The sequence below is a fragment of the Dipodomys merriami genome, unplaced genomic scaffold (assembly GCF_024711535.1).
Source record: "Dipodomys merriami isolate MVZ:Mamm:240054 unplaced genomic scaffold, mDipMer1.0.p SCAF_3, whole genome shotgun sequence".
Lineage (NCBI taxonomy): Eukaryota > Metazoa > Chordata > Mammalia > Rodentia > Heteromyidae > Dipodomys > Dipodomys merriami.
In genome coordinates this window covers 96,372,083-96,399,171 of record NW_027204492.1, presented here as the reverse complement: position 1 = coordinate 96,399,171, position 27,089 = coordinate 96,372,083, and the positions used below count along the sequence as shown (strand labels likewise).

Here is a 27,089-nt window from a genome sequence, read left to right as displayed (position 1 = left end):
AAATAATGTATTGATTTTTGTTTCTTTTGTTTTCTGAATTTGCGCAGCTGATTATATGTCCACATTCCACCTTAGAATTACCTGTAATTTTTCGTCCAACTGCACTTGGGAGAAATGGTCATGAAACGCTTATAAACTTTCACTGTACACAGGTATGATAGAATATTCTTGAATGAAATTGAATTAATGAAATTTCAAGATAATTATATGAGTACATCCAGTACATACAACTAACATTTTTACAAGTATAATTAGTTCACTGTAAATCATTAACTGAGCTTTTGAGAAAACAGTATATTATCCATTTGTAAGCACATAAATAAGGTATTTTAAAATTTGTGAGTGCAGATATTGAACATTAAATTTTTTATCAAGTGCACAAAAGAGCTCAAGTACATACTCTTTTAAAGACGTTTTAAAAATAAGTTAAAATAGTAGGTTTGGTTTCAGTAATTGAGTATTTCCTACCTAGCAAATTTTGAAGGATTCATCTATTGTTAGAACTGAATTAATAATTCATTTTCTTCAGCTACTGAGTTCAGACCACTTTGACCTTTGCACTGTATCTCTCTAACTTTTATGATTTTTCTTGCCTTTTTTATTCCTAATTGATTTAATTCTTCCTTTTTTATTTAATTCATCCAGTTAACATCTTTGCAAGCAAAACCAGTTCATCATAAAGTATTAATTGAAATTTTTAAAAAAATTCACTGTTAGGAATAGTATAGAAGATCCTTTTAAATGAAGCTTCAGAGTTTATTTTCCTAAGTCTAAGAGTTTGGAATACCTTCTACCATTGGAAAGAAAAAAACGTAAAGATTTCGGTCCTTGGAGGACCCATTGCAACAATGAGATGTACAAGACGTTATGTCAAAAAACGAACCTCACAATTTGGCCCAGCGGGGTGGGAGGAGGGAAGGAAATGTGGGGGGAAGATGAGAAGGATGGTAAGGGGAAACAAAGGAGGAGGCTACAATGCTTGATAAGAAATGTACTCATCACCTTGCCCATGTAATTGTAACCCCTCTATACAGTATTTTCACAATAAAAAAAAAGATTTCTGTCCTCTGCTTTACCTGATTAATTCTGTTTGAACTGACAAATATAACCTAATAGCAGATTAACGAATGACAGTACAAATATGAAAAACTTAATTTTTTTCTTTTATTCTATTGTAAAGATGATGTACAGAGGGGTTACAGTTACATAAGTAAGGTAAGGAGTATACATCTTGTCCAATATTGTTACCTCCTCCTTCATTTTTCTCCCACTTTCACTCCTCCTGACTCCCCCTCCCCACCAAGTTATAAAGTTCATCCCCAACATAGTGTCTTGTGATTACCGCTGTGGCAATGGTTCACCCTTTGGCCTTTGTCTCACCATTTATCCTTCTGCCTCCCTTCCCAAATCAGATAAATGTATATACAAAACACAGGGTAACAAAATAAAAAAAAAACAATGACAACAGGATAAACCAAAGGAAAAAGGAAAACAAAAGTAAAAAGAAGCAACTTCACACAGTACATTTAAAAAATGAAACAAAACAAAAACCTTCTTATTTTCATATTTTAGAACTCATCTTGATATACATCATTTTATATGGTCATATGTATATAGCTACTGAGCTATTGTGATCCGCTGCTAGGACTATACCAGACACACAATAATAATTACAAATGAGGGATATCATAGGTCCTATGTTTCTTTGGGTTTGGCTTACTCCACTTAATATGATTTTTCATGTGATAATAGAAAATGTGCTGTATGAGATGATATACATAAATAATACGCATGCAGTTGTACACACTTCAATCTGTGTTTTACCTTCTTTGTTGTCATAAAGCAGGTAACTTAATTTCATTTGAAATTCACTTTAAGATTTTGGAAACTTCATGCAGTGCCAGTTTGTTAGACAATCCATTTTAAAAGTCTTTGAACAGAAATATAAGGTTTTACTTAAAAACTCACTTTTATATTGTTATAAATTACTTTGTTTCATTTAAACAGGTGCATACTTGAATACTAGTTTTTTCCCTTTCTCTTTCAGTATGGAGATATTGATATTGATTTTCCACAAAAGTGAAAGAGATGTAAGAAAGGAAAGAAAATATATTTGCTTACATTAACAATTCTTTGCTTACCTGACAAAATTGTTGTTTAATAGCTTTTAAGTCTTACAACAAAATATATGAAATTAGAGCAATTATGAATGTTTATTTCCAGTTTACAGAATGGAAGTTCTACTTTGTTGGAACAGGACTCTTTCCAAAGCCTATAGACATACAAAAAGTAATCGCAACTCTTGATCATCAAGTACCTTTGGTTGTACATTTCATAAATCCTACCAAGGAAGACATTTTAATTGACCTCCTATTAACAAGTAGGTTGTTTTTATTACATTTTGCATGTAATTTTGTAGGTATTAGCTAGATTAACTTTTTCATAGAATGAAAACATTATTTGATAAAATAGAAAATATACTGCAGATGAGAGATGAAATATACTTAATGAAATCACAGATCATAATTGAAGATCCAAAATCAAAATTAGATATTCATATACAAGCCAAATTCTTCCTACTTTACTTTTAAACACAAATACATGTCGGTTGATCTATAAGATTCTTATGATAATAATCAAATTTGTCAATGCTTATTTTCAAAAGTTTATAGAAATAATAATATGATTGCTTCCTTCTGCATTTCCTTTATAAATGGACAGCATATCAAGATTGACCTTTGATTTAAAAAATCCATTGTAACAGTAATATTAAAATGTGTGCTTTTAAGTTAGAGTTTAAAAAGTGCTTAATCACTTTAAGTGATTAAATATTGTAAGTCTAAAATGAAAATCATGAATTGTCTACAATATATGTCTAATATTGGAATTACCAGTTTAAAATTTTAGCTATTAGGGGGTGGGAAGGTGGCTCAGTGGTAGAGCGCTTGGCTTGCATGCATGAGGCCCTGGGTTCAATTCCCCAGCACCATATAAGCAAAAAGAAAAAAGCCAGAAGTGGTGCTGTGGCTTAAGTGGTAGAGCGCTAGCCTTGAGCTGAAGAGCTGAGGGACAGCACCCAGGCCCAGAGTTCAGGCCCCATGACTAGACCCCCCCAAAAAAAAATTTTTTTAGCTAGTAATGTACTACTATTTCTATGAAAACTACTAGTAATGGTTTTACTAAAGATATACATAGGTTCAGACTTTTGATTTAAATATCCAACTTAATACTTCAAAATGGTTATTGTGTTTCAATTCATATTGCCATTATGAGTTCATTAATGATATATTACCTGTTTTCCTAAACTTTTGTAAACTCCAAGTAGTAACAGGCTCTTTAATCTCTATCAATTTGACTGCAGTAAATTTGTATCATAAAATCATTGCATTTTTAATCAGTGTTGACACTGAATATCATTATCTGTTAGTACTTCATGACCTTGGCAAGAAAAAAAGTTAAGTTTAAAGGTAATATCATTTCGTGTAAAAGTCCTTTTTAAGTACTTCTGTGAGTAAGAGAGTTAGATAGTCTTAAGTAAACAACATTGCACGCTCAAGTAAGTTAGCATTTTAAGATGGAAGAGACTTGGGCATGTGTACAAACAGAAGGAAGAATTCCGAGTTGTGAAGGAGTTTAAGGGTATAAACGAAGTAAGGTTACCTTAGAATCTGAAGCTCTGCATTGACAGAGTTGTCAAGGTAGAAGGAATAGTAACTATGAAGAAGAGAAACCTTTCCTCCTTTATACCAGTGGAGGTAAAATAAAGGAAACATGAATATAGGTACAGTATTCCACAGTAAAGATGAAGAAAGTCATGATATGACTATATCCCTTGCTATCTTTCAAAGAAAGATGTAAATATTCCTGGAGATGTTGCAGGATTTCCTTAGGGAAACTGATAGTAAAATTTCTAATGGATCATAAAAGTTACTTGATGATATCACAACATTCCAGTACTGAATCTGTGTGTGTGTATGTGTGTGTGTGTGTGTGTGTGTGTGTGTGTGTGTGTGTGTGTGTGTGTGTGTGTGTGTGTGTGTGCCTTGCACTCAGGAATAAATCCTTGTTATTTTACACATGAAGATGTAACCCTGACATTAGTTGAAGTGTTTGGTTCATTTACTTGTAATTGAATGGGTGATACACACTTGTGATTTAGTCAAGTAACACTTAATAGTTACTAATTAATGCTTTATGACTACTCCATTACTTATTTCATTCATAATTTCTTTAAATTATCTCAGGACATGTTATTCCCTTGGTCTTTATCTGGACCTACTTCCTATTGTCAATAACTGTGAGCCTTTCTAGGTATTTTTTTCTGGATGTCAGAGCCTGTTCTACCAAGCCAGGCAAGTTGTCAGTGTGCCTGTGTGGTATAGTTCTGAGATGTGTATTCTGCATTGATTTTTCAGTTTCGCATCTGTCTTAGGCTTCGTTTACCCATAATAGTAACTTGTGTCATAATATACCATTCCTTGAAGTCTTTCCATTTTTAAAAATCTCACTTCTGCATTCCACTACTGGTATTTCCTGAGATCACTTCTGAAATATTAGTTTCTCAGGCAGCCCCAAGACAGGAACCCTCTGAAATGGGTATTATATCTGTTTTAACTATGAAACACTTGAGGAATAGGGAAAATTAGCAACTTATGATCACGGAGTTACTTTTGCACTACTATTATGGAGCTGGGATAAAAACCCGACCACAAAGCCAGATTTCTGGGTTGCTTTTTACAGTAGCTTCTCAGAAATCAGAGTAATTTACCAACTACTCACTTAAACATACAAAATAAAAATTCAAGTGATGAAATGATCGAAACGATACTAGTAATGGATAATAGAGACAAATCTTTTTTTTTCCACAAGATCCCTAAAATCTACCTATGGATTAAATTGAAAAGAACCAAAATTGTAACTAAAATTTATATCTGCCTTGAAACACAGAATTCCATTCTGTGGAATTTCATTGTATATTGATGCCACATACTCACAACATCTGATGATACATAAATATTTTAAGGAATATCTCATGATATGTTGGAGACCTTATCCAAGGCTTTCTTGGCACATTGCACACATTGCACTGTCTGGGAGAACATTCTGATATTAGTTGTCAGGAACAACTATTGCCTTTCTGAATCTAGGCTGCTTTTGTTGGTGGAGCATAATTTTTTTTCTTCATACACTTACTGCTGGAAAAACACTTTGGCTTACCCAGAGCAAATGCCATGCATCATGCCCATGCTATACTGCATTCCAAAGCGCAGGTTATATCTCTAATCTTCTTTCAATTTTCTAAATGCTTCCAATTCTTCTTTTCTTGGGATATATATATATATATATATATATATATATATATATATATATATATGTACATGTGGGTGTGTGTATCTGTGTGTGTGATATCTTTTAAAGTTTTGGGATGGAGACATAATTACTGGTGAGAGGAAACTGTGAGAATTGAGTCCATAGACACTAGTCATTGAGCAAGGCTACGTGTTCTCTCAAATTGCTTAGTTAGTAATAAAGTTAGAGAAATGGAAAGTACCCATGAGTGGGAAACAGTGATTTGAATTGACATGAGAAATAAAATCCTAATGCACACATATTATGAATTTCAAGATGTGCCTTTACTATATGTTCTTTTCCTTGCTTCTAAAACCATATTCCAAATCTGCTAATTTTGACTATGCCATGGATTACTTAAATTCATATATTTGTTCCTTCCTAACTGAATATTTTCATTTCAGCATACATGTTGATAAAATAGGAGCTAAGTGTTCAGTTGCCATATATTTTGATCTGAAAACAATCTCACATTTGATGAATATATACACAAATACATTATTTCTGATTTTGTATGGCATTTTGCATGTAAAATTTCAGTACAGATTATATGGCTAAAGCATTGCATGAATGAATGAATCAGTAATTAATGCAGACGTACTAATTATTTGAAAAGTAAAAGAAAATAGCCCTTAGGATAGAGATGTACATATTAATTAACATAATGCATTAGTTTTACAAATATCTACTTCTACTTTGATGGTCAATCAATGTGAACGAAGTACTATGATAAGTTCTTGTTGACATAGGGTTAATTGTTTGTATGGTATTCACTAGCAGTAAAGTAATAATGCACATAATTATGATACATTAATCATCCTCAGGAGACATAGGGAATACTTAGAGCATTTTATTTCACATGGTAGAATTACTTTATAAAAATTCTGTCCCTGGAGGTCCTCAAAATTTTATGTAAAGCACATTCAGAGTTGAATAAATATTTATGTTAAATATGTAGTAATCACTGTAAATTGCCAATCACGGTGAGTATGGCTTTATACACAGAGAGATAAATAGGTATAAGAAAAACTCCCACAAACTCAAAAAATCTCTGCCAAACTCAGACATTCAAGTTTTTATGTATTTGTAGTAATAAGTAGTATTGTGAAATTTGAGATTTATGAACAAGTTGCATTAAAATATATTAACAGATTCTAAATACCTCAGATTAATTGAATTGTCTTAGTATATTTTACTCATACTCAAAAGCTAATGTTGGAGCCAAACACTGATTGCTTACACCTACAATTTCACCTGCTGCCCAAATAGAGATCAAAAAGTTTTTCCAAGCCAACCCTGTCCAAAGTTATAGAGACTCCCAGAGCTGGCATGGTGGTAAGTACCTGTCAACCCAGCTCCATGGAAAGCATAAATAGAAGGACCACCGTCTAGGCTAGCCTTAATATAAAGATAACTGGAGTAATAAAAGGGCTGGAATCATGCCTTAAAAGGTATGGCATCTATATAGTAGACACGAGGCTCTGAGTTCAGCCAATACCACCACTATACTATGGGTATAGAATATTTTAAAACAAGATACAGAATAATTATTATGGCCAAGTTCAAATGAGTAGTTCAAGATAATTCTTGATTATTTTATGTTTAAAAAGCATTAGAAACCTTAATATTTATAACTCTTTTTACCCAAATGACTGCTAGGACTAAAAATTCAGTGAGCAATAACTGGAAACAATGAAATTTAGAGTCACAGGTACACAGTTATACTGATTCATTATGTAAGATTCTACCATCACAAGCTATTCCAATGTAAGTTGTCTGAAAGCTACACTTTCTGAACTGCTGATCTTTATCCAGGGACTACAAAGTATCTTTCAAAATTGCACACCTCTATTAGTAAATATTTTTAACATTCTCTTCAAAGTATATATTAACATTTGAAACAGATACAAGTAGAACTTCCAATTTATGTATTTAATGTCATCTGAACCTATCTCATTTCAAGAAAATTTATTAAATACATGTTTTAGTATATTGCTTAATCTTATCAATGGTACATCGTGTTGATATATAATATATTCAATTTAATTAATTATTAAATTATATTTTAATTATTTTGCTATATGAATTAATTATTGTTGTATATTTAAGCCTATGTATGTATTAAGCATTCCAGTCCATTATTAGATGGTATATTCAAATAGATTCCTAATTCTATGTCATTTCAATAGCTAAAATTCAACTTCCAAGAATTTATTACCAGGATTTATGTTTTTAATATTGTAAAGAAAAATCACATAATGCTAGTTATGTTCTTCAAAAATGTCACTTCAATTGCATGTCAAAATATACTTATTTATTCACCTAAGAAGTTTTCCATAAGAGAAAAGTATTTATTCAATTTCTATTTCCACTGTTTCTCTTGATGTGATATTGAGTATAATGTTTCCTTATTTTTATTTAGATGTGAAGGAGCCCAAGAACATTGTGTTTGATGACCGTTTGGATAGCTTCATCTATGAGAATTATGGTTTTGAGATTAGCCCTTTGTGTGATAAACATGGTATGTCATATCTACCTTATAATCTATGTATGGCTTCATGTAAAAAAGGATGTACATGCATAGTGTATTTAATATTTTATACCAATATAAAATCTAATTTGAAATAAGCTTTAGTAAGTTGATAGAGAAATGTAGGTAGTATAACTGTATTTATTATATTTTTATTTTTTATTTCATAGAACATAAGATTTCTCTCTGTTGCCCTTTTGCTTATATATTTAATTTTATTTTTTAAATTTTCATTATTTTAACTAGTTGTAAATTAAGAAAAAAAAGGAGTGGGTTGAAAGGGGGTGAGAATGGTGAAGGAAGTGACACTGATCAAGATGCATGGTATTCATGAAATGCTTTGTTAAATTGTACCTCCTCAGAGACTGACTCTTGTATTGTTCAAATTGGTCCTAAACTTATGGGGTCAAATCTGAGCCATCCTGCTTTTGAAATTTTGAATGCTTGAATAAATATACCACTTAATCAATGGGTGTAAGAGAAAATCACAAAGAATGAGAGTAATAAACTGTTAGGATAAGGAAACATATATGATAGTCTATGAAACAATTCTTGCATACATGTATATGTATACATATATATTTATCCATGTGCATAGCCAATAATCTATGCAATAATAAAAGTACTTTAAAGCTCCTATAAAGTTATTTAAAATAATGATTGTTTTAAATCATGAAACAATTTTATCATTAATATAACATATTAATGACTTTAATATGTATTTAAATGCCAGGTGAAATACGTAATAACTACTTCCATCCACCCCAAATTGATTGAATATTTTGTTATATTTGTTATAGTCATATTGTATAATATTGTGTTTAAATCTTATTAATTCACTCAAAGCTGTTGATGTTGGTATTTTCATTGAACTCAAAAATTACAATTTCGGGCTGGGAAGGTGGCTCACTGGTAAAGCATGCATGAAGCCCTGGGTCCGATTCCTCAGCACCACATAAGCAGGAAAAAAAAGCCAGAAGTGGCTTGTGGCTCAAGTGGTAGAGCTAGAGCGATAGCCTTGAGCTGAAGAGCTGAGGGACAGCGCCCAGGCCCAGAGTTCAGGCCTACGACCAGACGCCCCCCCCCCCAAAAAAATTACAATTTCAAAAAATAACTTTGCATAGAATCTAAGCAATACCTAATGGTAAACTGAACTTTTAAAGTCTTTAATGTCTACTTGTTTACAAAGCAACAAAATGTTTATAAAAGTGAAAGTAGCCAAAATTCTGTTATCAACATTTTTGATGAATATATTTGTTTCTCAGTATTTTTACTTTTCAAAATACAGAACTAAAATCCAATACATTTATGTATTTGAGTAACATACCATTGTAGTGTAATTTATAATAACAAGCATGAACCCTCAGTCCTTTATATTAAAAATTAACAAAATATTGCAGGGTATGCACACTGAATACTACAAACCATTAATAAAAGAAATGCAACAAGTGTAATGAATAAGAGATGCAGTATGTTCATTGATTGCAACATACAATATTGTTAAAATATTAATATTCTCCAGTATTTTTGATAGATATCAAATATATTTAGTCTTGTTAGATTTTTATGGATATTGCAAAATGATTCTAAAATGAATGAAAAGACAAAGGAGCTAGAATAATAAAATAATTCCGTAGAAAAAAAAAAAGCAAAATTATAAGACTCACACTAAAGAGGTTACTAGCCACACTGATTTGTGCTCGATAAAACTTGCTGTGTGGAATAAAGATACACACAAAGATCAAATGAACACAGGAGATACACCAGATTTAAACACACAGAAATATAACTCTTGCTGAGTTCTCAAAAATTACAACATACATAATTGAGAGATGTAAGTATACTAATACATGATCAAAATTAGATGGTTGAGAAGTAAAATGTTTCCATCAATTCTACCTACAAAATAAATGAAAAAGAAAAATACTAACTTCATCAGGTTTCTGTAGAAGAGCCTCAAGAAATGGAAACTGTACAAAACTTTTTAGAGTGATAGTAAAGATAGTGGCAGTTTAAATTAAATGTGATCTTATAGACAGTATTTTCATTTTAATTCTTAGAGCTTAACAAGTTAAAACATGTGCTAAGCCATTTGTTATTATGTGTCTGTTACAGTCTTAACAAAATTCCTATTTTGTGCTATACAAACATTAGACTACTCAGAATGTTTGCTTTATACTGATTTATAAAATGCATTATCAGATTCTAATTCCAGGGTAGAAATGGTATTCAGGCAGTGAGGTTAATTAAAATATTCAATCACTCCAAACCTTTATTTAATGTAAAGTGAAAAATTCTACCACACAAAAATATGGTACATAAGAAGTTTAAAATGAAAATGAATATGAATCTGTCAAATGTAATTGGAGCTCTACCTAAAGTGTCAAAAATTCAATTACACCTGAACTGAAACTGTTATCTTTTTATTTTGCTGACATCCCATATATATGTATATATATGTGTATATATATGTGTGTGCATATATATATATATGTTTAAAATTAAGATCAAAAAGATAAAAGTTGTCATGCTACCACGAATAGGTAGGAAATAAGCACACAAATGAAATTTTCTAGCTTTATCAGCTTTGTGGGCAAATCAAAATATAATCTTACAGACAAGATTAGATTTATATTTTTTCAGTTATCTCTTAGAATTGATAATACATTTTATAAAAATGTTTTTTCCAGATTTCCCTATTTTGACCAGACACAAACCCCACTCATTGCTTTTTTCCACCTTTATTCTCTTTCAACTGTGGAAACTATATTGGATATCCTATCCTGCTTAACTGAGCCTGTACTGGACTCCCTGACCCTTATCAGGAAGTAGAAGGAGCCATCACTAAATGTTGCTCATAGCCAGGCACTGATGACTCACGCTTCTAATCCTAGCTACTCAGGAGGCTGAAATCTGAGGACTGCAGTTCAAAGCCAGCCCTGGCAGGAAAGTCTATGAGATTCTTATCTCCAATTATCCACCAGAAAACTGGAAGTGGTGCTGTGACTCAAGTAGTAGAACACTAGCCTTCAGCTGAAGAGCTCAGGGACAGTGTCCAGGCCCAGAGGTCAAGCCCCACAGCCAACAAAAATTTTAAAAAGAAAAAAAAAAAAGAAAAGAAAGAAAGAAAGAAAGAAAGAAAGAAAGAAAGAAAAGAAAGAAAGAAAAAGAAAGGAAAGAAAGGAAAGAAAAGAAAAGAAAAGAAAAGAAAGAAAGAGGAAAGAAAGAAATGTTGCTTAAGTTAAGATCACATATAAATGTTGCTACAAATTTATCACAAATTCTATCAGAAAGAAAACTAATAGACGTCTATCAGAAAGAAAACTAATAGATGTACTGGGCAAATGGTAGTTAAGCCCTCAAGTCCTGGATATATTAGCAAATTCTATGCATAGGATATATGCTTTGATGAGGAATGATTTTGAAATTACTAGGCTTGTATGCAGCAGAGCATATACATTCTTTAGGTCTATAACTACTTAAGTGTTGAATAGTGAGTTGTTTTCAAGCCCTAAGCAAATTTACAAAATTAGTCATTCTGTCTTACTTGCAAAGTTTCATTAGCATGGACATTTATGGTATGAAATTTATTGTTACTATTAGATTTTTCTTTCATTTAGAGCATCTCATAGATTAGTCCCTTCCTTAATCTGCTACCATATGAATGCCAGTTCTTCTGGGTCATCCCTCATCTTGCGAAATTATATCCTCCAGCATGTTTAACCTGAATTTTTATCCCTTGCTTAAACCTAAACTGTCACATTATCTGCTGAACTTGTGATCTTTCATCAGGAATATGCTCTTATCTCTTATATCAACATTTCAGGTGTTTCCTGTGCCTTCATGGAGCTTCACTTCCCTAAGAGAACATTGCTGTATATACAAGCAATTTAAGTAATGGTTTCTCTCATATTTTAACCTCCTTAGACTCCAGAGTAAGAGCAGGTGCCTCTACCTCCTCCTCTTCTTTTTCCTCCATCTCATACTTCTTATTTCTCTTCTTCCTCTTGCCTCCCTAATTCTCCCAAATCATTGGGTTTAATTGATTTTTGTTTCTATACTGACACTGGGCATTGAACTCAGAGTCTCCAGTATCCCTTAGGTCTTTCACTTAAGGGTAGTGCTCTACCACTTGAGCCACAGCTCTGCTTCCAGCATTTTTAGTGGTATTTGGTAGACTTTCCTGCCTGGGATGATTTCAAACTGTGATTCTCTGATCTCAGCCCTTCGGGGTAACTAGGATTATAGGTGTGAGCCACCTTTGCCCAGCATTGATTCAAGTACAAGTGGAATAAAGAACTAAATGCAAATTGTAGAATTTATTAAATAAAATAAGTTAAATAAGTGTCTCATTGGATGGATCCAAGGGTGGAAAAAGATGACTGCAAATTGAATTATTGAAGGTGAAGAAAGCTTGATAGATAAAACATAATCTGAACAGCAGAAAACTTAGACTGAAAAAAAGTGTCAACAGAGGTCCAAGGATCTGTAGAAGATAACAAAAAAGTTAACATTTGTACAGTTTTAGAGAAAGAAGAGAAAGGCTGAAAATGCACTCAAAGAAATAGTCTGAGCACTTGCTGAACTTGATTAAATGCATGCCATACAGATTCAATAAGCTGAGTAAACTCCAATCAGTTTGGGGGAAAAAAGACTCATAGCAAGACATAAACTTCTGAAAACTAATGACAAGCCTTGAAAGGAGCTAGAAAGAAGAAGTAACATTAGTTATAGGAAAACACAAATTCAAGTGACAGAAAATTTCTCATCTGAAATCATACAGGCCACAAAAAGTAATACATATTTTTCAAGTACTGTTCTGAAATAACTGTCAACTGGGAGTTCCATATTCTGATAATATATCCATTATGAACAAAGGGAACATGCAGACATTCTCAGACAAATGAAAAGGAAACAAAATTGAACTGTCCCTTAAAAAGAATGGCTAAAATGCCCTCTAAACATATAAGGAATAATAAATTAAGATTAGAAATACAAGGAGAAGAACATTAGAAAGGGTAAAAATAAGAGTTACTGTAATAGACTACCCTACTGTAGTAGTCAACACAAGAATCATATAAATAACTAGCTCCCTTTGTGAATATTTTCTTTAAAATTGCCACTTGCTTCAGGCAAACCTATGGGATAATGTCCATTGACTGAAATAAAGGCACAGTCCCATAGTCAGTCTGAATCTCTCCCTCTCCTTCTCTTTCTCCCTCTCCCTATCCTCCTCCTCCTCCCTCTTCTCCTTCTCCTCCTCCTCCTTCTCCTCCTTCTCCTTCTCCTTCTCCTCCTTCTCCTTCTCCCTCTCCCTCTCCCTCTTATTCTGCCTCTCCCTATCTCTATTCCACATATCTAAATCTATTGCCTATCATGACTCTTCAAGAGAGTCACTTCTTGTTTCTTAGTCACTCAACAAAGAAATCTCCAGATCAAATTAGAAAGAAATAGCTAGGTACCTGTGGCCCACATCTGTAATCCTAGATATTCAAGATCTCAGGATCCTGGATTAAAGCCAGCCTGGGAGGCAAAATCTGTGAGACTTTAGTTCTAAGTAAGCACCAAAAAGCCAGAAATGGAGCTGCGCTTCAAGTGATACCAGAATAGCCATCCTAGCAGAGGATCAAAGTAGATCAATAGCTTTGTCCCTATGACCATATAAAATGATGATAATCAAAATGAACTGCCAAGATATGGAAACAAGAGGTTTGAGGTTTTTTTATATTGTTCAGTGTGAGGTTATTGCTTTTCACTTTCATTTTTTTCTTTGGTTTATCCCCTGTTGTCACTGTTTTTTATTTTGGTATTACACAATACCAAAATCAATGGTATATATGGTTATCTGATTTGGGGAAGGGAAAGGGAACAACAAAATGGTGAGACAAAGGACAAAGGGTGAACCAATGCCATAGTGATACTCACAAGATACTATGTTGGAAATAAACTTTACAATTTGGGAGAAAGGGGAGTCGAGGAGGAGGGAAAGCAGGAGAAAACACTGTTTGACAAGAAATGTGCCCACCTTACTTATGTAACTGTAACCCCTCTGTACATCACCTTTACAATAAAATAAAATTTAAAAAAAGAAATAGGGGGAAAAGAGAAGAGCAGCCATGAGCAAAATTGCTTAAAGACAGTGTACAGGCCCTGAGTTCAAGCCCCAGGACCGGCATACTAACACACACACACACACACACACACACACACACACACACACACACACACACACACACACACACACACACACACACACACACACACAACTATAACAATAAAAACCATATTCTAATTTTTAAAAATAATATTTGCAACATTTATATGATTGTTAATCACTAGACATAAATCAACAGAGTTCTAGCATTAGCACTTACAAAACATTATATGTTTCATTCCTTATGATACCATTGCTAGTGACTCATAATATGTGTGTGTATTGAAAACTGCTGGCTGCCAGGACTCACTTCTCCCTTGATTATTATCCTTACTCTTCTACTAAGCCTATTTATTCTCCTTTGCTTTTCTTATCCTTCTAACTTTTTAGATGTCCAGGGCTCAGCCTTCTTTCCTCATTCATATCCACTTCCATGCCGATGGATTCTCAGTTATTCACACTTCTATACTGATAAGGACAACCTTAACCTCTTCTCTAATTCTACAGTCCTGTGTCCACCTGCTATCTCAGTATCAATACAGAGGTCTATGAGTTTCTTTTTCCATTAGACACTTTGCTTAAGAGACACCTTATCAAAAAAGCCTTCTGGAACACCTTGCATCAATAGCTATCCCATTTTCAAATACATTATTTTTCTACTTTATACTATACCTATTACCTATTTCATAACTCCTACTCGTGTCCCTCACCTCCCAACAAAATCTGGATTGCATAACTCAGGAAAAGCATATTTGTGTTCTTTACTATTTTATTCCCAGTGCTTGCTAGAATACATAGAACATAAGTCTTTATGAAGAAGTAAGTGAAATACTAAGTTCTATGACAGAATATAACAATACTGTACAAAAATGGAATTTTCTGACTATAACTGTATTAATACTTTTGCCATAGGAAAACCTTGAGATAGATCCATTTTTGTGTGTGTAAGTCCCATTTACAAGTTTAAATAACTTTCTCTGTTTCTCAGAAGTAGTGAATATTAGAACATATCTTAATATAATGTAAAGGAAAAGCAATGTGATGGTTGATCAATAAGTTACTATGGTGTAGAAATAGTAGGTAGTACACCTTATTTTATCTTAAAATTTTTGTGGGTAATTTTAATGAAAGTGAGCCACATTCTGAGAAATTCAAGTCTATAACATAATTTTTTAAACAGCTTAAGGTATCTTTTCAATGCATAAGGAAAATGTTCTACAGAATAGTAGGGATAATAGGGCTGGGAAGGTGGCTCAGTGGTGGAGTGCTTGCCTTGCATGCATGAGGCCCTGGGTTCGATTCCTCAGCACCACATAAGCAGAAAAAGCCAGAAGTGGTGCTATGGCTCAAATGGTAGGGTGCTAGCCTTGAGCTGAAGAGCTAAGGGTCAAATGCCCAGGCCCAGAGTTCAGGCCCCACGACTGACAAAAGAGAAAAAAAAAGAATAGTAGGGATCAGATAAATATATATAAGATAAGGGGTACAGAAAACTGAAAGAAAAATAGAAATAACTGCAAACAGTACATGGTAAAAAACTTGTTTCCAATTCTTGCAGTTCAGTTTGATAGGCTTCATTATATATGGTCATATGCACCTAGTGATTGGGTTATTGTGATTCTCTGCTAAGACATATTCTAGTTATTGCAAATAAAGAAAACCATGCAATCTACATTTCTTTGGATCTGGCTTGCTTCGCTTGCATGAATTATCAAATACAAATACATCTCAACAAATGTGTATTGTTTAATATACAAAAAGAGTAGTAAGAATGAAAGGATTATTAAAATACTCTATTCAAAAACTCATGTAAAACTGGAGTCTTTTCTCTCCTGTCAGTGGTTGCATAGCATGTGCTCCACTGTCTTCAATGACAGAAATCTTGCTTTCATCAGCATTCTCAGTGGATTTTTTTTTACCCATTTGAGCAAGTACTTTGAATGTTTACATTCAAAGCGTTATTTATTTAAGCATAATTTGTTTTTATCTTTGCTAATGTATTGTTAAGAAAACATAATACTTAAGTTTCCAAGTGTTTTGTTCATGGCATAAAATTTATCTTAGTAAATCTCTCCTGAGACTCCATAACATTATGATTCCTGTCATTCACTTCCTGCATTATAGCGTTTGTGTTTCTCTCCATCATTTGCCATGAAATGAAGTCTTTCCTTGTTTGCTCTGACTCTTTTCTGTGATGGAAGTGAGGATAGAGACCCTTATTCAGCCATTTTGGAAATACTCTCTTTTGAGATTTTCTTCATAAAGACAGGAAACCTCATAGCCATTAAAACACTACAATCTCTGCATTGCAAAGAAGATATAATGTGTAAAATTTTCTCACAAGTTTGGTCAAAAGAGATCTCAAAAGAGTAACTTTAAATATGTACTGATTACAATTTGAATTTTAATTGCAGTTTGGCTGTAGAGTACAAGATTCTCTCTCTCTCTCTCTCATTTCTCTTTCCTCTCTATCTTTCCTTCCTTTCTCTTTCTTTCTTTCTTCCCTTCTATTTTCTCCAACATTCTCTCTTTTCCCTCCCTCCCTCTCTCCTCCTTTCTTTCTCTGTCTCTGTCTCTCTGTCTGTCTCTGTCTCTCTGTCTGTCTCTGTCTGTCTGTCTCTGTCTCTGTCTCTGTCTGTCTCTGTCTGTCTGTCTGTCTGTCTGTCTGTCTGTCTGTCTGTCTGTCTGTCTGTCTGTCTCTCTCTCTCTCTCTCTCTCTCTCTCTCTCTCTCTCTCTCTCTCTCTCTCTCTCTTTTCTGCCAGTCCTGGACCTTGGACTCAGGGCCTAGGTGCTGTTCCTAAGCTTCTGTGGATTCAAGGATAACACTCTACCACTTGAGCCACAATGCCACTTTTGGCTTTTTCTGAATCATTTATTGGAGATAAAACTTTCCTGCCCAGGCTGGCTTAGAACTGCAATCCTCAGATCTCAGCTTCCTGAGTAGCTAGGATTATATGCAAGAACCACTGGCTCCCAGATCTTTCTTTCTTTCTTTTCTTTTTTCCTTTTACTTTTTTCTTATTGTTAAGGTGATGTACAGAGGGGTTACAGTTACATAAGTAAGGTAATACCTACATTTCTTGTCAAATTTGTTACCTCTTCCCTCATTTTTCTCCTACCTTCCCTCCCCCACCCCCACCCCCAAGTTAAACAGATCATTTCCAACATTTTGTCTTGTGTATATTGCTGTTGCATTGGTCATTCTTTCTTTTGAAACAAGATGTTGTTATGTAGCTCAGGGACCTTGAACTCACTATCCTCCTACCTTAGTCACTCAGATATTGGGATTACCCCCATGAGCTACCACATCCAGCCTCTCTTTCTATTCTCTTATTCATGGTACTTTAACTCAGGGCCTGGGTACTGTCCCTGAGCTTTTGCAGTCAAGGCTAGTGGTCTAAAACTTTGTGCCACAGCGCCACGTTTGGTTTTCTGGTGGTTATTTGGAGGTATGAGTTTCATGTACTTTCCTGCCTGGTCTGGCTTTGAACCACAATCCTCAGATCTCAGCCTCCTGAGTAGCTAAGATTATAGGCAAGAGCCACCAATACCTGCTTTCTTTCTATTCTTACTGCCTTAATAATTTAGTTTGTGTGTGTGTGTGAATATTGATGCATGTTCTGATACCAGGGTTTGAACTGAAGGCCTCACACACAGTTGGCTAGCTTGCTCACAGCTGGTACTCTACCACTTGAACCATGCTTCCAATCCAACATTTTGCTGGTTAATGAGAGATTGAGTCTTGTGGCCTTTTTTTTTTTTGCTCTGGTTTATCCTCTGATATTAGCCTCTTGAATAGTTAATACAAAAAGCATGAGAAACTGGTGTCAGGTTAATTTAGTATTTTCATCTGAGATAAAATGGATATGATTATCATCAGTTTTATAACAAAGGATTTTTAAAGTATGGGCAATAATCCCTTATTATGGCTCTGAATAGTTTTAATCTTCAAATTTTAGGTACATACCCATAACATGCAAAGTCATTGTTAAAAATGGCTTAACGTACATCATCTTCTAAGAATTTGCTTCTGAATCTTATAAGTAGTTATGAAAGCACCTTTTTGAACCATAACTCAGATTGAATAAATGAGTAGTAGAGATACTGAATTGAGGTCCAACTGGGTCCACATGTAACAAGTTTCTTGGTTCTTAGAAATAGTGAAAGTTGAAAAATTCAAATCTACCAGAACACAGAAAATATTTTCAAGTATTTTTACCTTCCATTTTTCATAACTAAGACATGATTCTGCCCCACTCCACTTCCTTAACAAATAACCTTTGACTCAATAAGTAAATGACAGGTTTAATGGTAAACACCAGCAATCTGAGGGCCCCAAGCAGAGACTTGCATATGTACCTCTAGAAAAATTATATGGGAAATGGCGCTGTGGCTCAAGTGGTAGAGTGCTTGCATTGAGCTGAAGAGCGCAGGGACAGCACCCAAGCCCAGAGTTCAAGCCCCATGATGGACAAAAGAAAAAGAAAAAGAAAAAGAAAAATTATATAAAAGAAACCAAAGGGCCAAAAGTTGTTTCCTTTCTATACAACTACTATGCTAGCTGGGCGCTGGTGGCTCACACCTGTAATCTTAGCTACTCAGGAGGCTGAGATCTGAGGATCACAGCTCAAAGCCAGCCTGGGAAGGAAAGTCCTCAAAACTCTGATCTCCAAAAAGCCACCAGAAAACTGCAAGTGGCGCTGTGGCTCAAGTGCTTAGAGCGCTAGCCTGGAGCTGAAGAGTTGAGGGACAACACCCAGGCCCAGAGTTCAAGCCCCATGACTGACAAAAATGAACAACAACAACAAAAAAACTGCTATAGCAAAACCTCTTATTTAAAAAACAAACTGCTATGCTTTTTTCCTCCCTAAGATGTGGTGAGAATAAAATACTTGAGGTTTTATGTTTTATTACTCTGGGAAACTTCAGCTTTTTTTTTTTTTAAATCTTTTCAACATTTCCTCAGATTGTCTACCCAGCATCCTCAGGAGAAAAATTTCTTGTCTCCAATAAAATGTGGTTTTTAAAAATAATATATTCTTCTTATTATTTTATTATGTTTAAGTAGTTGTACAAATAAGTTCCCATTCACCGAATCAGTTATGAATACCATATGTCAAGACCAATGTCACAGCTGTCAATATTCTCACCTGTCTAGGGTTAATGACATTGAGTAAAAGTAGTGAAGAAAAATGACAATTGGTATGATGTATTTTGTTTTTGTTCAGAAGCAATTTTGGCAAAATGAGTGCTTACTTGTGCTGATAAAATTACATTCTGTATATACTAACCATGTTTAAAATCATTTTCCTCTATTAAGCGGATATTCGCTTGTGTCCTAAGGGACATATAGATTTTCCAGTGGTATTCGAACCAACACGTATGAGACTATACAAAACAATACTCGTGGTTCAAGCTAGAAGAGCAAATGGAGAAAATTGGCCTGTTGACAATTTTGATGACTTGGATAAACACCTGCAAAGGTAACATTGAAATAAAAAACATTAAGAGACAAAGATTTCTGTTTTAACTGCCACTGATAACATAGTTTTGTTTTGCATGTGATACATATATAACATAAAGCTCATGATTTCCCAGTCTCCAAAATGCTGAAATTTCAGGTAGTCAGAGAAAGAAAATTTCAACCTTAAATATTGCCATCAATTAATTGGTCAAAGGCACACAGAGGGACTCATTTCTATCTGGAAAAATAGTAATTGCTAGGACAATAATAATCAATATCCTGAGTATAACTGCAGCAGTTTGTCTGGACAAAGCATAGGACGTTTGGTACTGGCATTCGCCAATGATGACATTGTACTACGTGGATATGACATCCTGACAAAAGACTGCTATGATCAAGGGATACTGTGTGATTGCCAGAATGCAGGTAACTTGAACATTTTGCTTAGCTGAAAGTTTATCAAAGTCCAATAATAATGAAAAGTTTAAATATTTTTCTGCTTTTATAATTTAATTAAATGATGCTCCAGAAGTTGTAATCTAAAAGAACTTGGTCCTATCAGTATCCATTCTGCCAGACTTATTACCATATTTCCTCTTCAGAGTCACATCAGCTACATAAATTGTAGAGTCATGAGAAAAATGAGAATAAGAAGCCCATAAAATCTTGATATTATGGATAATTTGAAGGCGGTTATGTTAGCTGCCTTATGTTATGTTAGTGCAACAGAAAACCATTGAGCCCTTCTTTGGATAGGATCAAGTGACATGACATGGTCCTGCTTTCAGTGTCTTATACTTCACTTAAACTCTACCTTCGAAATGATCAGTAACACTTGATTTGTGTCCTAATAATGTAGGATGGAGCCAGGCACTGATGGCTCACACCTGTAATTCTAGCTACTCAGGAGACTGAGATCTCAGGATTGTGGTTCAAAGCCAGCCTGGGTAGGAAAGACTATTAGATTCTTTATCTCCAGATACCACCAGAAAACTAGAAGGTGAGCTGTGGCTCAAAGTGTTTGAGCACTAGCTTTGAGCAAAATGAGCTCAATGACAGTGCCGCCAGGTCCCGAGTTCAAGCCCTATCAACAAAAAAAATGTAAGATGAACTTAGAAATATGTCCTGTCTTTTAACTGATTCCCCCTTACAGTAAATGCCTCATTGATTGCTGAAATACTCTTCTTTTGTTATTTTTATTTTGTGGTACTAGGGTTTGATCCTGGTGCCTCAAGCTCACTTGCTCAGCTTGCTTGCTCACAGCTGGCACTGTGCCACTTGAACCATACCTCCAGCCCACTTTCTGTCTGTTGGTTAATTGGAAATGGAGTCTTTCATTCATTTCTGCACAGGCTATCTTTGAACCTCTATTCTCTGGACCTCAGCTTCCTAAATAGCTAAGTTTACGGGTGTGCCCTGCTTGAAATCATGTTCTTAAGGGGATTGTGTGTGTCTGTGTGTCTGTGTGTGTGTATATTTGTGTATGCGTGTGTACTTTACCTGTCTAAATTAAAATAAAATTGATGAGTTCTGTATTACCTCTCATTAATCAGAATTTAGTTCCATCATTACATCTAATTTCCCTCTTTAAAAGAAGCAATTAAAAGCTCCCTGATGGGTTTTTTGTGATCATTTTCTAAGGTTTGCTCAAAAGTGTGTATAGCTGGGCGCTGGTGGCTCATACCTGTAATCCTAGCTACTCAGGAGGCTGAGATCTGAGAATTGTGGTTCAGAGCCAGCCAGGGCAAGAAAGTCTGTGAGACTCTTATCTCCAATAAACCACCAGAAAACTGGAAGTGGAGCTGTGGCTCAAGTGGTAGAGCACTAGCCTTGAGCCAAAGAGCTGAGGGACAGTGTCCAGGCCCAGAGTTCAAGCCTCACAACTGACAAAAATCAACACTTACAAAAAATGTTTACTATTGTTTAAATCTGTCATTGTCTAAATCTGTAAACTTTATTAAAATGCCATTAGGTTAATAAAGAATAACTGTTTATTGGATATTTAAAGTGGTTTTCTTTACTTTTAACATTTTCATGTTTAACTAGACTTATGGCAACAGATACTGGAGAAGTCTCAAAAATAAACTGGATGTACCCTATTATTGGACTTCCACAAGCGCCACTTCCCAAAGATCCTCCAGGTAACTATACTGTAGTCAAAATAATAGGGAATTTTATCCATCATCCAATTCCATCTCTTCTCCACAGATTAGAAAATTGCGTTTTAAAAACAAATATAGCTGGAACATCAACCTCTTTTCTACTAATCAGTCTAATACTGGGGAGACCCAGAGGAAGTTGAAATGAAATTAACTTCAGACCCTTTCATCTCAAAGAGTGCTTTACTATATCTGTAAAATTCTTGGATACTTTTGTTCTTGAGTCATTTTAAATAATTTTCTATCAAATTATGTCTCATCTAAGAACTGCCCTGTAAGGTAGCTGACTCATTTCTTAAGTTATCCTGGATATAAAAAAGAAGCTTTACAATATTCTACAAAACCAGTTCAAATACACTAAAGTTTTCAGAGAAGTTTATTTTGCCTACATGAACATAAAGTAAAAACCCATTCCCTGCATGCTTTTATTTTCCTCTGATCTCTTTTTTTGCTTCCCATTTCCTATGTTTCTCTCTAGTTTTTGTTTGTTGTTTCCTGAATATTTTCTTTACTTCTTCCATATTTCTTGATTTTCATGTTTTCTTCCCAAAATTGGCCTAAGAAATGAAAGTCCACCTAACCATATAAAGAAATTTAATATAACGCAGTCTTTAAGCATTAGTTTTTCATAACTATCAAGTACTGAAACACTCTAGAAAGCAAAGGACCATGGGCTTTGGATCTTTGGACCTCTGACTTAGCAAGCGCATAAGGTGTTTGTTTTGTTGTTCGTGGTGGTTGCTTTCTTCAAACAAAGGGCTCTGTTGTGTTTTGTTTTGTTTTGTTCAGTTTTGTTGGACTGGCAACTGAACCTAGAATCTTTGGCATGCTAGGGAAGCACACATATACCACTTGAGCTATGACTCAGTCCTTTTTCGTTTGTATTGTGTGTTTGAGATAAGGTCTTAATAACTTTGCCAAGGATGGTTTATAATTCATACTTCTGTTCCTCAACATCCAGCATAGCTAGAATTACAGGCATGTTCTACCATATGCAACCTGGAGTTTATAAAAGTTTTGAATTTTCATTGAATTACCTCTGTGAATACCACATTCAGTGACAATTTAAATGATGTCAAAGGAAGTTTTATTTTTAATGACATAATAATTAGCTTCAATCATGGTATTTGCCATAAAACCTAATAGTTAAATTAACCAAAAACATTTCATTTTTTTTCCTGTAGTTATCATAAAATGTCAGACGAAAAAGAGATTAGATGAGAAAATAGTTGTTAATCTAACTGGTGAGTTTTTCGGTCAGGATCCCGATCCAGAAAAGACCGAATTTGTAGTACGTCCAAAGAAATATTCATTTCAAGGTGATGATGAAGATTTCACTGGTAAGAAAACCATAATTATGGACATAAAAATGTTAATAAATTAAAACCTAATTGCTTTGACTTTTCAGTTGTTGATTTGTAACATAAAGATTCATGTCCATTTACTTTTCATACTCAATATAGTGTTCAAGTTAAAGAATGCTATTGTATTTGTTATCTTCACATATCAGTTAGCTCAGAAATTTCAGTATTTTTATTACTGGATTTATAAGACATCAGTTATCAACAATCAGAAGAGAAAAAAATGTAGTGTCTGTAATATCTTTCTCTATTCTATGTAATTTGTTTTATTTAAGGCTCTGAGGATTGAACCAGACCCTTTCAAATGTAAATGTGTTCTGCCATTGAACTAAACTGTCAGTCTTTTCTAATTTAAGGATTAATTCAATTGTTTGAAGCAGTGCAGCTACTGTGAATTTTTTTTGGAGGCTCCTCAACATTTAAAAACAGAATTACCATATACTCTAGTAATTGTACTTCTGGGTTAAAAAAAAGAATTAAAAGCAGAATCTCAAAGAACTATCTTTATTTCCATTGTTCATTGAAACATTATTTATATTTGGCAATATGTAGAAACCAACTAAATGGTAATCAATTGGTGAATAAAAATATGAGGTAGAAACATATAGTGGGACAATATTTAGCTTTATGAATAAGGAAGTGATTGTATAATAAAAGTCATTATTGTAAGTGAAATAAACCAGTCACTAAAAATCAAATACTTATGATACTACTTTTATATGATAAATTATAAATACTCAAACTCACAGATACAGGGATTATAATAGAATTAGAAGGGTCTACACAGAAAAGTAATGGACAAATTGTAAAATGAATAATCACTAGAAATCTGTTGTAAATAAAGTACCTATAGTTAAAAAATATTGTAGCTTAAAAATGTATGAAGAAGGTAGATCATGAGCTGCATAAATGTAACAGAAGCTAAAGAAATATTTACGCATAGAAAACTTTTCTGTAAGTTTCACTATTTTAAGTCTCTTAACGTGTACTCCAATCAGGATTCAAGCTAAGGAAATTATAACTCAAATAATACAGATGATTCAACCTTATTACTTGAAAAATTCTAATTTTTCCTAGATAACCAAGGTAAGAAAGCAGCCAACATCATGTCAAATGTAATATTAATAAAACAATCTATTTCAAATAGTTATGGAGAATATAGTTTTTAATATGGTCATTCTTGTGCTGCTTAATTACTTTTCAGATGAAAAAGATTACTTAAGTCTAAAAATAACTGTATGGAAGGTTTGAAGACCAACCTCAAACAAGTGTTCTCTATAAAACACATATATTTTCTTCTGTTCAATATCACCAATGTCACCAAGCATATTCATTTTTTTATGTTTGTAAATCTTCTGTTTTGTTCTCCTAAAGTAGATCCCACTGTCTAGAAATAGAATGATAAATCATCTCTCAAATTTAATATTTTTCTGTGTCAATGCTATCTAAATATTTGATAAAATAAATTGATCACATTTTTCTTTACTGGCTATGTTAACAACCTTGTTGGTTTTCCTGCCCTTTTTCCAAGAGTATAAGGAAATCACCTTCATTCTCTATAAATCTTTCTTTAGCTTCCTTTTCCACCTATATCTATATGAAGAAATGTGTCTGGAAAGTCTGAATATTGTCAGTATTATAAGTACATACAACAGAAAATCAGGTCCTTTCTCTTTCATATAAAATGAATTGCAATTTACAGAGCATATTAAACATTGTCCAAAGGAGTATAAATGGTATTTTATACTGCCAATTTTCTCTTAAATTCCTTATGATGCAAATTAAAGCACTATATTCTGTGACTTGGGCTCTGATTAGGTTTTAGGAGTCAAAATTAATCATAGTTTTATCTTTCCTCACCTGAATTTAAAAGTGAAAAACAAATATCTTATTTGTGTGAGACACATGAGATGAAAATGTGAGCTTTATTACTTATAAAGTTGAACTGGAAAATAACTTGACTTTCTGGGGTCATTGGGGTTTATTCGTTCCTTATTATATTTGAGTACATGCATAGATTTAAGCATGTAAGAATTATTTCTATATATTAATTTATTAATTTACCTTTGAAAGGAAAGATGCACAATGTTATATAGCTGGAAATACAGTGGACATTATAAACATAATAATAGATAATATTTACTTTTTCCCTTCCATTAAATACACACACACACACACACACACACACACACACACACACACACACGAAATTAATGCTGACTCATAAATTTATATTCAAGCTATGCATACTTGATTAAATATAAATATATTTTATTTTTTCCCAGAAATGCCTAAAGTACGTGAATTTGAATATGACCTAGAATATGAAAATGAATCTCTGAAGAATGATTTCGATGCCTGTATAACTCTATATGTGTTACAACAAGATTGTAATGTAGAAGAGGAAACATTAACATTGATCTTCAATCTCATATTTATACCAATGAAACCCTTAAAGTAAACTTGCTTTCCTTATTTTTTCTTGAACAGTATTGTGATTCTTTTTAACAATGTTATCTTACTTTGCATCTTTCAATATTTGAATTTCCAGCATTCCATATTTCTGTATAACTATGAGAAAAGTGTTTTGGACTATATTATTGCTAATTATGAAGCTATAAATGTAACTTTTCCTACTAAGAAAAAAATGGTCTAAGTGGAAGGAAATATAAGATATCTATGAAGAACTGTGGCATCCTTAAGTCATATTAACCAATGAAACAATGAATTTGGTAAAATCTAGTTTTGATGTGAGCATGTGGAAGGGATGGGGTAGAATGGTGTAAACGATGATATGTATAAAAGTGCATTGTACTTATAAGCTGATTTGTTGAACCATAACCCCTTTGAACAGCTATTTAAAGATAATAAAATATAAAATAAAATAAAAATCTGACCAAGTGCAGTACACTAGCAACAATATTAGCTCTTAATATTCCTTCTTAGAGTATAGGCAGTTCAAATGATGAAACTTTTACACTATATTATTTAGATTCCACTCATATCCCTTGTAAATGGGATCTGAAAGAATAGTGAAACTTTGGATGTTTATACTCTGTACACTCCCTGTATATCATGTAGTGTTTTGATGTTTGCATTAGGAAACTAATTCTTAGTAGCTGCAAATACTATGCTATGCTACATATAGAATAGGAATTTCTTTGTATTTGGATGCAGACACAATGGTTAGAGCCACAATATATACAAAGTATAATGTGCAGAATGGCAAAGAGAAAAATTGAAATTAATACTGGGCTTTTACTCATTCCTAATGTGTGCAACTGCGTATTCAATGCCATCATGAATGTATTTCAAGTGGCTTGAATGTTCGGGATGGAGCTCAGTGGTGAAATGCTTGCCACATATGTGTGCAGCCCTGTTTTCAATGCTCAGGGGAAAAGGAAGAGGAGGAAGAAGAGGAGGAGAAAGAGGATTACTAATGCCATGGTATAAGAAAATATGAAAATATGAGACAGATAAAGGTTTTAGGTTTGCATTTGGTATGTGTTAACTTTAGGGTCATATATGGTTAGTGGCTTACTTACATAGATTTCCATTGTTTCTTTGTGGCACATTTTTATCAGTATGCTATTGAAATATCATTTTGAAATTTTTGTTTCCACTTTTTTGTTTTTAATTTTATTATCTTTAAGTGTCTGTACAAAGGAGTTGCCATTTCACAAGGCAGTTTATGAATGCAATATATATCTTGATCAATGTCACCCCTTTCAGTATTCTTACCCATCCCTCTTCTCTATTTTGCAGCATATACACTGGATTCTTGACTACATTCTCCCCTTCTTCTCTTCATTCATCCATCCTTTTCCCTTGTCCCTACCCCACCCTTTTCAAGTACTCACTTCTTGGCCTTTTATTTTGTTGTACTTCAATTTGCCTTTCTAAGGAATTACACTATTTGAGTTCTCCCTTAAATCTACCATATTACAGTTAATACACTTGCATACCACCCAATGTATCTATAAGTTCATAAGCTAAATCTGGCTTCCACATACAAGGAAAAACATGTATCCTTTGTCTCTCTCGGCCTGACTTACTTCACTTAATATAATATAA

General features: G+C 33.7%; 1 protein-coding gene across 1 annotated transcript in view; it reads left to right on the top strand.

Annotated features, from left to right (window-relative positions):
- Window positions 1-27,089, top strand: part of Cfap47 (cilia and flagella associated protein 47) — a 223,411-nt gene that overhangs the window by 177,511 nt on the left and 18,811 nt on the right. Inside the window, exons 56-62 of the mRNA XM_070039243.1 lie at window positions 48-152; window positions 2,224-2,380; window positions 7,772-7,870; window positions 19,352-19,514; window positions 21,542-21,636; window positions 22,839-22,994; window positions 25,301-25,472. Coding sequence (XP_069895344.1) covers window positions 48-152; window positions 2,224-2,380; window positions 7,772-7,870; window positions 19,352-19,514; window positions 21,542-21,636; window positions 22,839-22,994; window positions 25,301-25,472 — 947 coding nt within the window. The remainder of the gene's footprint in view (window positions 1-47; window positions 153-2,223; window positions 2,381-7,771; window positions 7,871-19,351; window positions 19,515-21,541; window positions 21,637-22,838; window positions 22,995-25,300; window positions 25,473-27,089) is intronic.